The sequence below is a fragment of the Medicago truncatula genome, chromosome 4 (genome assembly GCF_003473485.1).
Source record: "Medicago truncatula cultivar Jemalong A17 chromosome 4, MtrunA17r5.0-ANR, whole genome shotgun sequence".
NCBI classification, from domain to species: domain Eukaryota; kingdom Viridiplantae; phylum Streptophyta; class Magnoliopsida; order Fabales; family Fabaceae; genus Medicago; species Medicago truncatula.
Window position 1 is genome coordinate 50,016,079 of NC_053045.1, and position 14,572 is coordinate 50,030,650.

Sequence of the window (14,572 nt, forward strand, 5' to 3'; positions counted from 1 at the left end):
TGGTAATAATAACACTACGTTATTTCTTATGTAAAAAAAATTATACTCATAACTAGCATTAAAAATGTTTGATATGCCATAAAGAATCAATTAATGCGCAACTGGCAATCTTTAACTAAGATATTTCATATAGCATTTCTTCAAAATAAAATAAAATCATACAACATATTTAATATGCAATGATAATTTATATTAATTAATTACGATTTAAAAGCTACGTGACAATTAAATAGATTTATGACATACATTCTTATGAATTAACCTGTTGTTGTGATGGTAAAGGAATCTATTGTGGGTATAGGTGTCATCGGTTTGATTCTTGCAAACGACCAATCTATTATTTTATTTTTATTTTTTTAATGCTTCATCTTCTAGCTCCAAAGGGGTCGTAACGACCCGGTTTCAACCCATGTGACCCGAAACTAAAAAAACTTACCTTTAATTCATTTTATCACAAAAAATTCAATTCGAACACATAATCATGAACAAAACAACATATCCTTTTGATTACAAACAATTTTCTGCAACTTTAAACATTCAAAGTGAATTAAATAATTTTTATTTGAACAAAAAATACCCAAATTTGGAGAAAACGAATTTGCAAAGGAGAGGTTAACAAATCGTTGATATCATGGAATAAGAAGATTTGGTGTGTGTTTGGATGAAATAGTTCTCGTTGTTGTTGTTTTTGTGGACGTTTTGGGATGGTTGGTGAAATGAGTCAATTCTATGTTGTTGTTCTTGACATTTTGGTGTGGTGGTAGGTTCATTTTGGTGGATCTGCAACTTCATAAAACACAAAACACATTTGCAAACGAGAGATTGAAAATGAAAGTGTTTTCATGGAAATGTTATTGATTGAAATATATATATTTTTTAATTATGTAATTTCATTTATTTTTTTTAAAATTTGGGTTTTTTTCTCCTCTCATGAAGATGATGAATATGATGAAGATGTTTAAGAGTGATTTAATAAAAATATGTAAAAGAGAGTATGAAAATGAATAAATAAATAAAGATAATTAAAGAGGAGAAAGAATTGAAATTAGAAGAAAAATCATGTGTAGATGGTATACCACAATAACATAGAGATCAATTAAATCTAACCGTTAAGATCATGTCCTTCTACTTACGGTACTGTAGACCGCCTACACTGTAACATGATGCAGTTTTCTGACGTGTCTAGGATTAAAATCTGATTGACCCATTCAAACGACTGCACCGAAGAAGTCATTTTCCTGACTTCTTCATAGAAGCTCCCTTTTTAAAAAAGTAAGTTAGACTGAACATAATTTAATTATGAATATTAGGGATAAACATCTTAAAAAATAGCATTTAGTTCGGTTGACTTGGAAAATATTGAATCAAATTAATTACGCTTAGTTTTATATGTTTGGGAAGACAAAAAAATCAAGTGTCACATTGAAAAGAGATAAGGACTGAAATGAATTCATCGATAAAGACTAGAACCTCTCATTGTACTATAAATCAATGTAAATAAAACCAGACCGAACATTGAACTCTCAGAAGAATGGGTTCAAATATGTGAATATACACACACGGATGAGAGCATTTTGCCACATCTTTGTACTATGAGGTTTTGAAAGCTCTTCGTGTATTTTTATTTTTTTTTAATGCCTAATATTTGTTTACAGCACGGCCAGATTTGATGTTAATAAATTTATTTGATTTGATTTTCAGATAAAGTCACATATTGACTCTTGCTCACCCTACATGTCATAACTTGGACTACGTTAATCCGATTGAACCGTGCGAGCATGCATTGAAAAGATGAGAAACAAGGATGCAACTTTCATGTTGAATCCTAAGCCTAGAGACAGCACGTCTTGTTGGTAAAAAATGCAAATTACTGAAGTCGTAGAGTTGAGCTGACTATGCTTTTGGACTTTGGAAAGTGAGTAATTCAACAAATGGAGTGGAGGCTATTAAGTGAGCTGACTATGTTCTGGTATTGTACTGATTGCTTTTGCCATCCTAATTTTAATTTGTCTTATCTTATTAGAAAAGCATCACAAACTCATTTATTTACACTTACCAAAATACTAATACAATCATCCTTACCCAACCATTCTCACAATTGCAAATAACATTATCCACATATTTTGTGTTGTGCTTGCTTACACAACCTATTCCTAACCAACAGTTTCTACCTTATCTTAGGCTTACCTGCTTACACATTATATTGAACATATAGGGAACAAGTTTTTATTTACACAAACAGCAGAAACCAGTGATTTCGCAATTCACGAGTATTCCATCATCTGAGAGCTGCTAAGATTGTATCATGTACTGTACCACACAAAATCAAGCACTATAAACTCTGTTTGATGGATGTAATAGCTCTAATTTATACCCACCACATGCTACCATGCATGCCTTCTCCATAGAATCCTCGGAAATACCACTGTTGCAAATGTTTGCAAATGCTCGCATGTGTTTCATCCCATACTGGGTCAGTGACCCACAATGAGTTTCAAACAACCGAACCTACACAACCAAATTGAAATCAATAACATGTTAATTAATAACAATTTACAACCATTGTATGTTATATACTTATTAATAAGTTATGAAGGCAGATATTAGACGCAAGACTAATATTGACGCGTCAACACTGATTATAATTTATCAAAAAGAATAATGTAATGTATCTACATTATGTCGGATACCAGACATGCCTTCAGGTGAAAGTGTCGTGCTACAAAAGTAATAATAACAATAGAGATAAGTTTTTGTGTATACCCTTGATTTTAAGCATTCCCAATCATCAACAAGAGGTAGGCCAGTCGCTCTTACGGCCTGTAGAACTGAAGAACCTTTTGTTGGACCAAACAGTAAAACTCCAATCAATTCCACACTACCATCTAAATGATTCCTATGTTTCACCGTCTCCGCAATCTTCTCAAGGATTTCTCTTTTCTTTTCCGTTTGATGATCTAATCTCTTATACTGTAAGGAAAGTGAAGAATTGTTTATATATCCTACTACACAATTATTTGTAGGATTTGGTTGGTAATACTAATAAGTTAAAGTTGAGGAGAATACCATTTCCCACATGAATAAAATCTCTGCATCTCTTTGGTTTACAACTTCCATTTTAGATTCTAATTTGTCATTGTGTGGAGGAAGGTTCACCGTTGCAGGATCAAAACCTTGGTACAAATATAGCTTTTCATCTGTAATGTTGGTATCACCATATTGCATCACATGAGAGCCTAATGCATAGTTGTTGTAATTTGAAGTCCGTTCTTTAACCTGCACATGAAATTAAAGCATAAATTGTTTCTTCACTTTCTTGTTCTTCTCACGAAATGCTAATAGGGATACTCAACATTGCTGTAACATTTAAAAAAAAAAAAAAAAAAAAACTTACCGACTTGTATTGTTGTTTCACCGTTTCCCTTTTTAGATTGTGCGACTCACTGCATAATTCAAAACAGAGGAAATGTTGGAAATGAATAGCCAAAACATAATCACTGTAATTTGATCATATAAATTTGTTGGTTATTAATTGGGCCTGCAGATTTTTAAATAATTTGTAATTAGGTCCCTGAATTTAGGGATGCAAACACAAAATATGCATAGTATATAGGTTGAATACATGAAAAAGTGTCACATTAATTTCAAATAGTTGGCAAAATATACCTGTCTTCCATCCAAGCAACACTATACAAATCCCCAAGGCAAGTGATGTACTCTGGAGGTGGGGCAGGTTCCACCCCAGGACAGTATGTTCCCCAACTACTCTCTTGTGCATTGGATGCAGTTGTCACATAAACATTAAGATCCTTTGGCATGACACCCTCAAACATGCTACCACTTTCACAAGCTTCAATGTATACAACCTATATAACCACAAAATCACACATCAACGACCAAATATAAAGTGACATTTTTTACAAGCATCATTTACCTGAGAAATGAAATCTTACCATCTTTTTGTAACCCCCAGATGCATGTTTCTTCTTCAAAACGTCGATAAAATCCATAGCATATACATACGGCATATTTGGCATCCCTATATCAAAAAGAGAATCACTTGGCTGTTATTTCTGCCCAAGGATAAACCTAGTTCTCGTTTGGTCGAACTAAGTTTAATCATTCTCATAATTCACATCAAAATTTAATTCATACAATTAATTTCTATACCATATGTTCAATGTATATATTTCGAAATTTTTACGTGCAAGGAGTGTATTAGTCCGCAAATTGTAAAACTTGCAATTTATCAGTGACATTATTGATTTCATTGTTATAGTTTAATGTAATTCTACCCAACTGATTCGTGTTCGCAACATAAAATAAAATTAAAACTCGTGCTTAAGTGCTTAATTGACTGACCAAGAACTCCAGGGCCTCCATGGTCGGAGTAATATATGAATATCCTATCTTCGGATTTGCTGTTGATGACCTTGCCACTTCCACCCTTTACTTTACTCTTGTCTCCAAGAATAACAGCGTATAGGTTCTCAGCTGTCACGTTGTCGCCAGTGTAATCCTGCAGATAAATAAAGAATAAGCATCACACAAGTGAAATAGTGTGAAAGAAGCTTTTCTCTAGGAAGAAGTAATAGTCCCAACGACAACCTTCGCTGTTGTACCCAAAAAAAACATCTATTTCGTTTGCTTATAGTACGTCTCACCCACTAAAGTCTTTTGGAAAACCCAATTATTGCTTCATGAGACCAATTTACGTTATCAAATCGAATACTCTATCTCGAATGAGAATATAAACAAAATGATCCAAAGATCAAATGCGCTCTCTCGATATAACGTGGAGAAGTGGAGTGCTCTTGTTTGTTTGGGTATTGGCTAATGTCTTTCTGTTATGGCTTGGTTGTAACCTTGTAACTCTTGGTTTTGGAGGTAGTCACTAGGGCACACCTTGTGCGTTTGGGACTGCCTTATTGTTTATATAATTCCATTTTTTGCCTTATTGTTTATATAATTGGCTTGTTAAAAAAAAAAATCATCCTCAAATTGAATGCTCTATTTATACTATCCTCAACTATAAAATGCATGAATTACAACTCTATCCTTTAATAAACTAATATGCACTACACTTTAATATATTTTAAGCTAAATAAATATTTTTATGATATATACTAATTTTGAACCACATCTAAAAAAAAAAAATTTATCCCCGTGAACTTAGCTCACTTGGTAGAGATATTGCATTTTATATGTAGGGTCCGGGTTCGAACCCCGGACACTCCATTTTTCCACAATTAAATTGTGTGAGCTCTAGCCACCAGTCTACTCGACCAAAAAAAATGTTAATGATAATTAAATTTAATATTTTGCTATTAAATTTTTAATTTAGAGTATAAAATTGACTTTTAAATAACTGTATTTTATTGTCTTTAGTAATTTTTTATATATTTTAACTTTATTTTGAGTTGTTTCATATTGTATAGAGTAAATTACACTCCCCTCTTCAAAGATGCTTGAATTACACTCACTTCTCTTCTTATGTTATGTTAAACTATATACTTCCCTCCATTCAAAAGATGTTAGAAAATATTTCACTACCCTTCTTCAAGAAGCTTGAATTACATTCCCCTCTTTTTTCAACTTTAGTCCCTCAATATTTTTTTTATTTCTAATAATCCAGAAGAAAAAAAAATCTAACACACTTCAAATAAAAAATAGCATTGCAGATACATTTTAATATACGTAAATTTTTGAATACATATTTTTCGCTATTTTCTATTCAAACCCTATTATAAATTTAAAATATGTGAAAAATTACTAAAGTCGATTCAATATGGTTATTTAAAAAGTGAATTTTATACTCTAAATTATAAAAAAAAAAAAAAAAAAATTGAGCAAACTCTAAATTATAAAATTAATAACAAAATAATTAAATTTGATTATAATTGATATTTAAATTATAAAGAAACGAATTTAAATAATGATTCAAAATTAGTTTAGATTATAAAAATATTTATTTATATTAAAATAGATTAAAGTGTAGTGTATATTTAATTATTAAGGGAAGGGGTTTGTAATTCAAGCATCTCATAAGGAAGGGGAGTATAAAATTTATTTTTTAAAGATGGGTAGTATATATTTTGACATAAGAGGAGAGGGGAGTATAATTTAAACTTCTCTTAGGTGAGAGGAGTGTAATTTACTCTATTTTATAATAGGGTTTAAAACTATATATTAATGAAATTATGAATAAAAAATAACGAAAGTTCAAATTTTGATTATATTAAAATAGATCCGCAATACCATTTTTCGAAGTGTGTTAGATTATTATTTTTTTTTTTGCTAGATTATTAGAAATTATAAAAAATTATTGAAAGAATAAAGTGTAGATTTCAACATAAGAGGGGAGGGGATGTAATTCAAGTTTCTCTTAGGGGAGGGGAATAAAAAGTTTTCTAATATGTTTTGAATAAGAGGGGGGAGGAGTATATATTTTAACATAAGGAGTGCAATTTAAGTATCTTTGAGAGAAATGGAGCGTAATTTACTCAAATAATAATAATAATAACAATTAATGACTGAGTAAATATAACAATTTTACAATTTAGTGAAAACAAAATTAATGTGGGGTAACTTCGAATAAATTACTTAATGTTCCCTAAAAAAAACACACTTATTTTGAAACAATATTTGTTTTCCTTTCTAAAGCTACACTTTTAAAACAAATAAAAGGATTTGATGAAAATTAGACTAAACTAAATACATTTGACTTTTTGAATATTGAACTTTATTTCGGATTAGTGAGTACTATTAGACTTTAAACTTCTTATAAAAAACTATTAGACTTCAAGTTATTCAACTCTGTCTCATATTAATCGACCTATTTTAATCATGTGTATTATTCGCATAATACATTTTGACTATATTTTTCTTCTAATATATAAGACAAATTATAACATATAAATTAATGTTGAATTTGTTTCGATGAATATTTTTAAAATATCAATTTTTTATAATTTATACTAATATACTCTATCGCTTAATAAGGGACGGAAGGAGTCAATTATGATGGATACAGCAAGGGCTCCAATTCCTCTAATTAATTCCAACGCCAGCGTCAAAGAGGACCAGAGGGACAAAATATTCTTAACATAAGTAATTGGTTAGTCAACAATTAGCTTTCAAGCAAAAAGAAATTCCACTAATTAAATGCTCCAATGCACTAGCCAACAAAGACTTAAGTAGAGAATATCCATTCAAGTGCGTTTCTTTTTGCAAATTTAATATGTGGTTGTTAACTTATTAGTTGTCGTCGTACCTTTTTTTAAGTACCACACTAGTAGTTGTATTAATTGATCGAAACCATTTTTTATGTTGCAAAAAATTCAAGCCATTTTTGTTCAACATAGATATGGCCAAACAAATCTCACATAATCCTCTAAGCCACGGTGCCACCTTTTTCTTTTTCTCAAAAGTTTCCCTTCCGAATCTAAATAATACCGGGTATTAATATATATATTTTTGTCATACAGTATATAGTTTCTTAAGAAAAGGGATTAGAAAAAAAAAAAAAGGGATTAGAAAGAACTAGACAAATTCACCAAACAAAAAAAAACCAGAGAGCTAGAAAAACTGTAAAAAGGAAAGAAAACTTAAAAGTTTGACTAAAATTTCAGATATGAACTTTTTTTTGTTGACAAGTTCAGCTATGTACTATTTGTCAATTCACAAAACAATGACTATTTTGACCATACTTGTAATGTCGATTCGACCATCAATTTGGCTAGAAAATTCTTTGAACAAAAAAAATTGGTTAGAGATTTGCAAGAAACAAAATAGTACGTACTATAGCACTTTACCAACAGAAAACATAAAGTACCTTAGGAACGCCGACATAAACATTGGGTCCCTGTGGATGGTTGATGATAACTCCAGGCCTAGGATTCAACTCGTTGTTAGCTATATCATCATACATAAACACAACTATGTTTTCTTCTTTCACTCCACCTTTTATCAACAACTGGTATGCATGACAAACATCTGCCTGTAATCAAATCAACCAACAAAAAAAAAGAACAACTTGTTAAAACATAACACAACATCAATTAACTCATTAAGGTAATTTTATGAAGTAAATATCGAAATTGTTACGTCAGACTCCTCACTCATGTGTGTATAAATTTTTATCAGTATTGTTATTTTGTCTATCTAAAAAAAAATATATTATAATTAAGAAACCGATCAAACTCACTTGATGTCTGTAATTGCCGTAACCACTTGAACCAGCCACAAGAACAGCCCATCGTGTTCCAACTTCATCCACCTCAGCATCATCCACCACCTCACCCGGCAATCTAATCACAGGGTCCCACTCTAGATGGTTCGGTCTTGCAACTAAACCGTCCAGAGTGAGCAGCAACAACAACCATGACCACAAAGATAGAACAATGGAAAACATGTTTTTGCTATGAACCGCCATAACCAAAAAAACGAAAGCAGAGGGTCATAAAAACAGGGGAAGGTACGAGAAGCTTGTTAAAGAATTGACTTGGTTGTTGTTAAAGACAAAGTGCCATGCAAAACAAGAAGGTGACACGTTATATATGGTGGATTGTGGAGTGAGCGCAAGGAAGTATTGTGTATACGCGTGTATATTATGTATGTGTGATTGATACTGTGAACCTACCTAGTAATCTTTTGTATGATATTTTAATTTTATTTTATGGTTGATGTCGTTTAGTACAAGTTTTCTTTGCTTCTTATTATTATTATGGTGTTTTGTTTCTAGTTTCTTCTTTTCTTTCTTAATTGGAAAATATTCGATGAACCTGAATGAGACCTTTGTTGGATAGAATAGAACTCTGTTGCTGCCGTATGTTGGTTTAATACATAAAATTCCACAGCTACCTTTACCTTTGCTTTGGTTCCGTGAGAATTGACACAAATTGGATTATATGGGACAAATTGACCCAAAAAACAAATACATTATTAGATGGTTATTTTTCCTCTTTTTTTTTCATTTTTTTTTATTTTTTTTTATGAATAAAAGGGGCTCCCCCAATACAATAATAATTTGAGAAAACCATTAAATTGGTCTTATTTATACCAAATTCTCAAATTGGTCCTTGACTTTATTAATAACTCAAATTGATGTATATCTTTGTCAGAAGTTTTTTAGATTCCCGATTCTATTAGTTGTTTTGTATTTTGAGTGATAATGGCTCAATGTTTTTTGAATATTATTTAGTGATTAATAGCATAATGCATTTTCGATCTTATTTAGTACATTAATGACTTCAAAATACAAAACAACTAATAGAGTCGATGACCAATCTGAAAAACGTTTGACAAAGACAGACAATTTTAAGTTAAAAAATTTGGTACAAAGATTGGAACCGGTTTACTCATAAGAATTTACTAAAAATGCATTGAAGGAATTTTGAGGGAAAAAATCACAATTTTTGAGTCTTGAAATCTCAACAGCATGGTAAATTAGGATAATAAATTTAAAAAAAAATAATCAAATGGATTAATGTTAGTTAAAATGTTCTTATGTAAAGTTTTTATTTATTTAAACTATCAATGTTGGTATATTAATAGTTAATTTGTGAGTTTAATTGTGGTGGGTTGATAGGGCAAAACAATTTTGTACACACAACCAATCATAATATTTTAAATTGTCACATCAATTAAATTATTGTTCTGTTTTTAATCATAGTTGCATTATTATTAATGTTGATGACAATTGTTTAGGTAATTCCATCAGAGTTGGATTTGAAGGCTTACGTCTTCATCCTTTTGGGTCATGGATTTTCAACTTTTAAGGTTAATTACATGAAAATTGCTTTTCTGACATTGAGAACTTCACAATGACATAAGTAATTTACTAAATAGCCCCCAGCAGTAGTTAACTACCTTTCATATTGATGAGAGAGAAAAGTATCTGCACTGCAATTCACTTTCTTCATTCTTGTGGGTTTGATTCTTCACACTTGCTGTTGTTGTTGCTCTTTTTTAGGAACAAGAATGGGTTTCAATCACATAAAATAAATACAAATAAATTGAATCAATGTCAACAAAACTTGAACCCATTTTTTTTCTTTCTGTTTTTCTTCCACTGACATTTTACAACCAAAAATGGTGAATTGGTTTTTTTGTGTCTTATGCATTTCTATTCAATATTAATAATTTAAGAACATAAATCAATCCTAATAAAATCCAATTGTTAATTCTTCCATGGCAGATTGTGATTGTGCTCTTCAACAAATGTTCCTCTTTTGATGGCTTTTAAATAAAAGTTGAGATTATGTTTTTTAACAATAAAATAAATAAAAAATAATGATTTCAATTTCTAATAGAGAAAGAAATGATAAGATGAAGAAATCATCCCACAACAACAACAACACGAGGAAGAAGAAAGCTGAAGAAAGAAATTTGACTCACCCATGTGTTTCTCTTTCCTACAATGTCACAATTTTCTTTTAAGTTGTATCTTATGAACGGTAGTTAACTACCACTGGAGCCCAGTGGCTGTTAACTGCCGCCGCTTAGTCCAACGATAGTTAACTACCACTGAAGGCTATTTAATAAATTATTTGTGTCATTCTGAAGTTTTCAATGTCAGAAAAACAATTTACTAATTACATTGCAAGCATATTTGACATCCTACTTGTTGTGCTTCATGTCATTAAATAAAGGTTGTTATTAACTGAGTTGAATTTTCAAGTTGTGAGTTGAATTTTCAAGATGTTATTTGCAACAAAGGTTTCCACCATTGTGTCCATATCCTCAAGGAGCCAACTCCTATATTGCATAAATATGCTATTTTGATTTAAGACATCAACGATCTTTTCAACTTTAATTAGCTTGCTTCCATTACTCACATCCTCCATGAAAGAAATAGTTGTGCCGACTTCCTAATTAAAATTGGTGTTTCTTCTGCTTTGAAGCTCATGGTTCACACCTCTCACTTGTAGACTTATCAAACCTCCTCTTTGCAGACCGTATAAAACTTCATTCCATAGAATATTATTATTTTCTCCTCATTTTACTGTCTTTTCTTTTTGTTTCTCTTAGTTTTATAACAAAAAAAAATTTGATAATGTAAAAAAAAAAAATTACGCTTAAATATATAAATATAAAATATTATTAAAATTTCAATTGATGTTTAACTGTATATTTTATTTTCTCTAAAAAAAACTGTATATTTTATTTTATTTGTAAATTAACATTAGCTTTTTTTTTTTTTTGAAATATCAATTTATGTTTAACCGCATATTTTATTGTCTTTACATATACGACTTTTAGTACCACCTATACTTTCTCTTTTGTCTTATACACTCAAATAAATTATATTGTCTACCAATTTTTTGTTTTTGAAAGATCGATTCTCTATCAATTGTATTCTTATGCTAGCTACTTTGTGCACCAAAACTATATCATAATTGAATAATAATAGTTGATAATGGGGATTGATTGAGTAGAAACTACTAATTTAGTTGGAATATTGTTTGTGAGTTGTCCTCATCAAAAAGCTGAAAACTAAGGGGTTAACTTTTATTCAATCAGCTGAACCGATAATTAGTCACATAATCAGTAAAGATGTGAAAAAACTCTTAATTCACATAATATAGCAAAAAAAGGAAGAAAAAAATATATATTATTTGTCAAAAAAATATTGAATTTATATAAATTAAAATGAACTTGGACACAAATAAATAATTTATATGGCGATGTTTTCACAAAAAAATAATAATTAAAGAAATCAAATTAGTTCATCAAAATTACTGCATGAATAATCGAACTTGAGACCTTAAAAAGTGAACACGACAAGTTCACAAGATGTTTTCACTCTCTACTATTTTTCATCAATAAAAATATAGAAAAAGAAGTTGTCTTAAAATTTATCACAAAATATCGTACAAATATCACAACTATTTTCCCACTCTTTTAATATTGTCTTAACCCTTGTGTTTTAACTACTCGTCGATCCTTATTTTTTCAGTTGTTTCTTTTGGTTCCGTGTTTTGTAAGACTTGTGTGTTTTTTTAGTACGCTTTGTACTATAAAGAATGTATATTTGGTATTAATGTATTTCATTTTAGTTGGTTAAATTTTTTTGTCTTACACCATCTTTCAATAAATAAATATAGATACTATATTCCCTTACCCACAAAGAAACTCATAAGGTACCATACCAAGTATGTGGTATATTGACTAGTTGAAGACGTACCCCCTAAGATGCTTTAAATTTTAAATCAATAAGCTAACAGGAGTGATAGCGAATATCCGGTTCCTGTGATTGGCGTTATGTTATGGTTAATTGTATTATTATTTTCTTGTCAACAAACGTAATTATTTATCAATATCTTTAGAAACTTCTACGATACATTTAGAAATTTTAGTATACCGGTACTCTTGTTTTAAAAAACTTATAAATTAACGATCATTTTTATGAAATAAAAAATTATTTGTTTATATTTATATTTTAGAAAACGTCATATCATAAGAAAAAACATCATTTTATTATTTATAAGGATCATATTAAAAAATTTATATTTTGTCATAAAAAATAATCAATATTCATTGTTATGAGTAGTAAAAATTTGTAAAAATTAAATTTTATTTCGTCGAAGCTTTTGGTAAATAAAATTTAATTATTATAGTTGTCAATGATAGAAAATAATTATTTTTCTTAAAAAAACAACAAATTTATTGGATGTACCATAGAATTTGCCATATCTTTACCCATTGATTTTAATTCTGCGGCCTGCCAACCTTGGTTGTGTTTTGTTAAAGAATGACAGCGACAATTATTAGAGCCACAATACAAAGTCTTCTTTTCTAAGCACAATAATTTTATCAGTAATCATTCCAACAAAGACATTTTAGTATTACGACTGAATTAAAATATGTGGATTTGTCTTTGAAGTTTTAACTAAAGTCTAAACACGTCACAAGAGTAGTTAAGAGTTTTTATTTGTCAATTTGTTTCAACTTATTATTTCGTTAATAATATATTTCATTCGTTCATTTTTAATTATCGTTTTTTAAATACTTATATTTTGTTTTCAAACTTCAAAATTATATTAACTATTTTTTTTAATTGTATATGCTTGTATCTTTTGGTATTTTATATCATTATATCGTTCTCTAACATATGGTGTTTTGATAGTTGTCGGTCAAATTTAAGGATTCATATAAAAGAAATGAATTAATTCATGCGTTAAAAATTCAATTTTTAAGTTTGTTCAAATTGCATGAATCAATTCATAATTCATGCTTAATTGAGAATTTATTCATGTAAACCATTTCCTGGGTCTAATAAGATACATTAATTATTTAATAAAAACATAATAAAAAAATACTTATATTTAAGACCGAAATATTAACTTATGTGTTACAACTCAAACATAACAAACACTAAACATAAAATATATGCTGTACTATTAGCCAAACCTATCCAATATTAAAAATGGACTCCACAACGTTCAATCTTATTATTGTTTTACAATGGCTATGTTTACAAGTACTTTGGTATGAATCCCTCAAAAAAAGTATTTTGGTATGAAGAAAGTCAATCGAATATGAAACAAATAAATGTTTAATTATAGCTGAAGTCCAAACAAGTTAATAGATAAACTCATGGAATAGTGGTTGGTCTTGACTCTTGAACATGTCTTCAAATTAAATTTGAGTTTTACCGTCAGAATTGGCTAGGAGAAAGTTTAAGATTGATTTGCTTTGAAAATAAAGAGGCTATGAATTAAAATGACAAGTCCTTGTGAGCTTAGTTCAGTTGGCAGAGATATTGCATAATTTATGTAGGGGCTGGGGTTCGAATCTTGGACACTCCACTTCTCCACATTTAATTGTGTGAGCTCTACCCACTAGCTATTAGACCATAAAAAAAATGTCAGTTAATTTGAAAGAGCGTGATGGAAAAAAACTTACGTGAAGAATATATCGCAAAATGGAAAATGACTTAGAATATAATCGCAATGGTGGAACTGTTTAAGATTGATTTGCTTTTAATATATCTTTTCGAATTTAAACTTACATGAAGAACAATTTATCTTTTCGATTTTCAATTTGGAAGTCACGATCGTTACTGTTACTTTGTTGAGCGATTCGTAACAGATCATATGTTATGCGTTGTTACACATTATAACGGATAATGATGGATTAGTGCGAGGCTTAGAGCGACGAAATTCAAGAAAAGTAGTTTTTTCTTGCAATCCGAAAGACGCACGAGAAATCAATATAGAGTGGAAGGAAAAAAAAAGGTCTAATATGTATTTGATCGGTAAATGGCCCCAAATCACAAGTTGTTCACTTTACAAAAATGGATGTTGTAAAAAAAGATAGGTTACAAATTGTAGACAATGATCGGTAAACTAATAAACTAAAAACTATAAAACAAAAACAATAAACTAAAGTTCCAAAGCATTATAAAAATAGAGAATGGAGGCTTTTACTGATAGATAAACAACACATAAAAATTATATTTTCTATATGGAGGGCTGATAGGCAATGCATTCAGCAGTATTTTTGCATACATGTGAATAAAATTTAATAAGAAAACTAACTTTTAAGATTATATTATAGAAGTAAAACG

At 29.8% G+C, this 14,572-nt stretch overlaps 1 protein-coding gene across 1 annotated transcript; it reads right to left on the reverse strand.

The window, feature by feature from the left end:
* Positions 1-2,016: 2,016 nt before the first annotated feature.
* On the reverse strand, positions 2,017-8,653 carry LOC11405547 (legumain). Its single transcript, XM_003608718.4, has 9 exons — positions 8,207-8,653; positions 7,835-7,999; positions 4,363-4,519; positions 3,954-4,039; positions 3,667-3,866; positions 3,395-3,443; positions 3,067-3,276; positions 2,764-2,970; positions 2,017-2,508 (listed from the first exon to the last, which is right to left on the reverse strand). Exons 1-9 carry the CDS (start codon positions 8,432-8,434, stop codon positions 2,326-2,328), a joined length of 1,485 nt encoding a protein of 494 aa, XP_003608766.2. The 5' UTR covers positions 8,435-8,653; the 3' UTR covers positions 2,017-2,325.
* Positions 8,654-14,572: the final 5,919 nt, after the last annotated feature.

What these genes read in the sequence shown, in the direction of transcription:
- LOC11405547 (XM_003608718.4), bottom strand. Translation starts at nt 8,434, where the DNA reads ATGGCGGTTCATAGCAAAAACATGTTTTCCATTGTTCTATCTTTGTGG. An exon ending in ACGGCAATTACAGACATCAA is followed by an intron (nt 8,000 to 8,206) that starts GTGAGTTTGATC and finishes ATTTGATTACAG; the next exon opens with GCAGATGTTTGTCATGCATA. An exon ending in TGGAGGCCCTGGAGTTCTTG is followed by an intron (nt 4,040 to 4,362) that starts GTCAGTCAATTA and finishes TTTTTGATATAG; the next exon opens with GGATGCCAAATATGCCGTAT.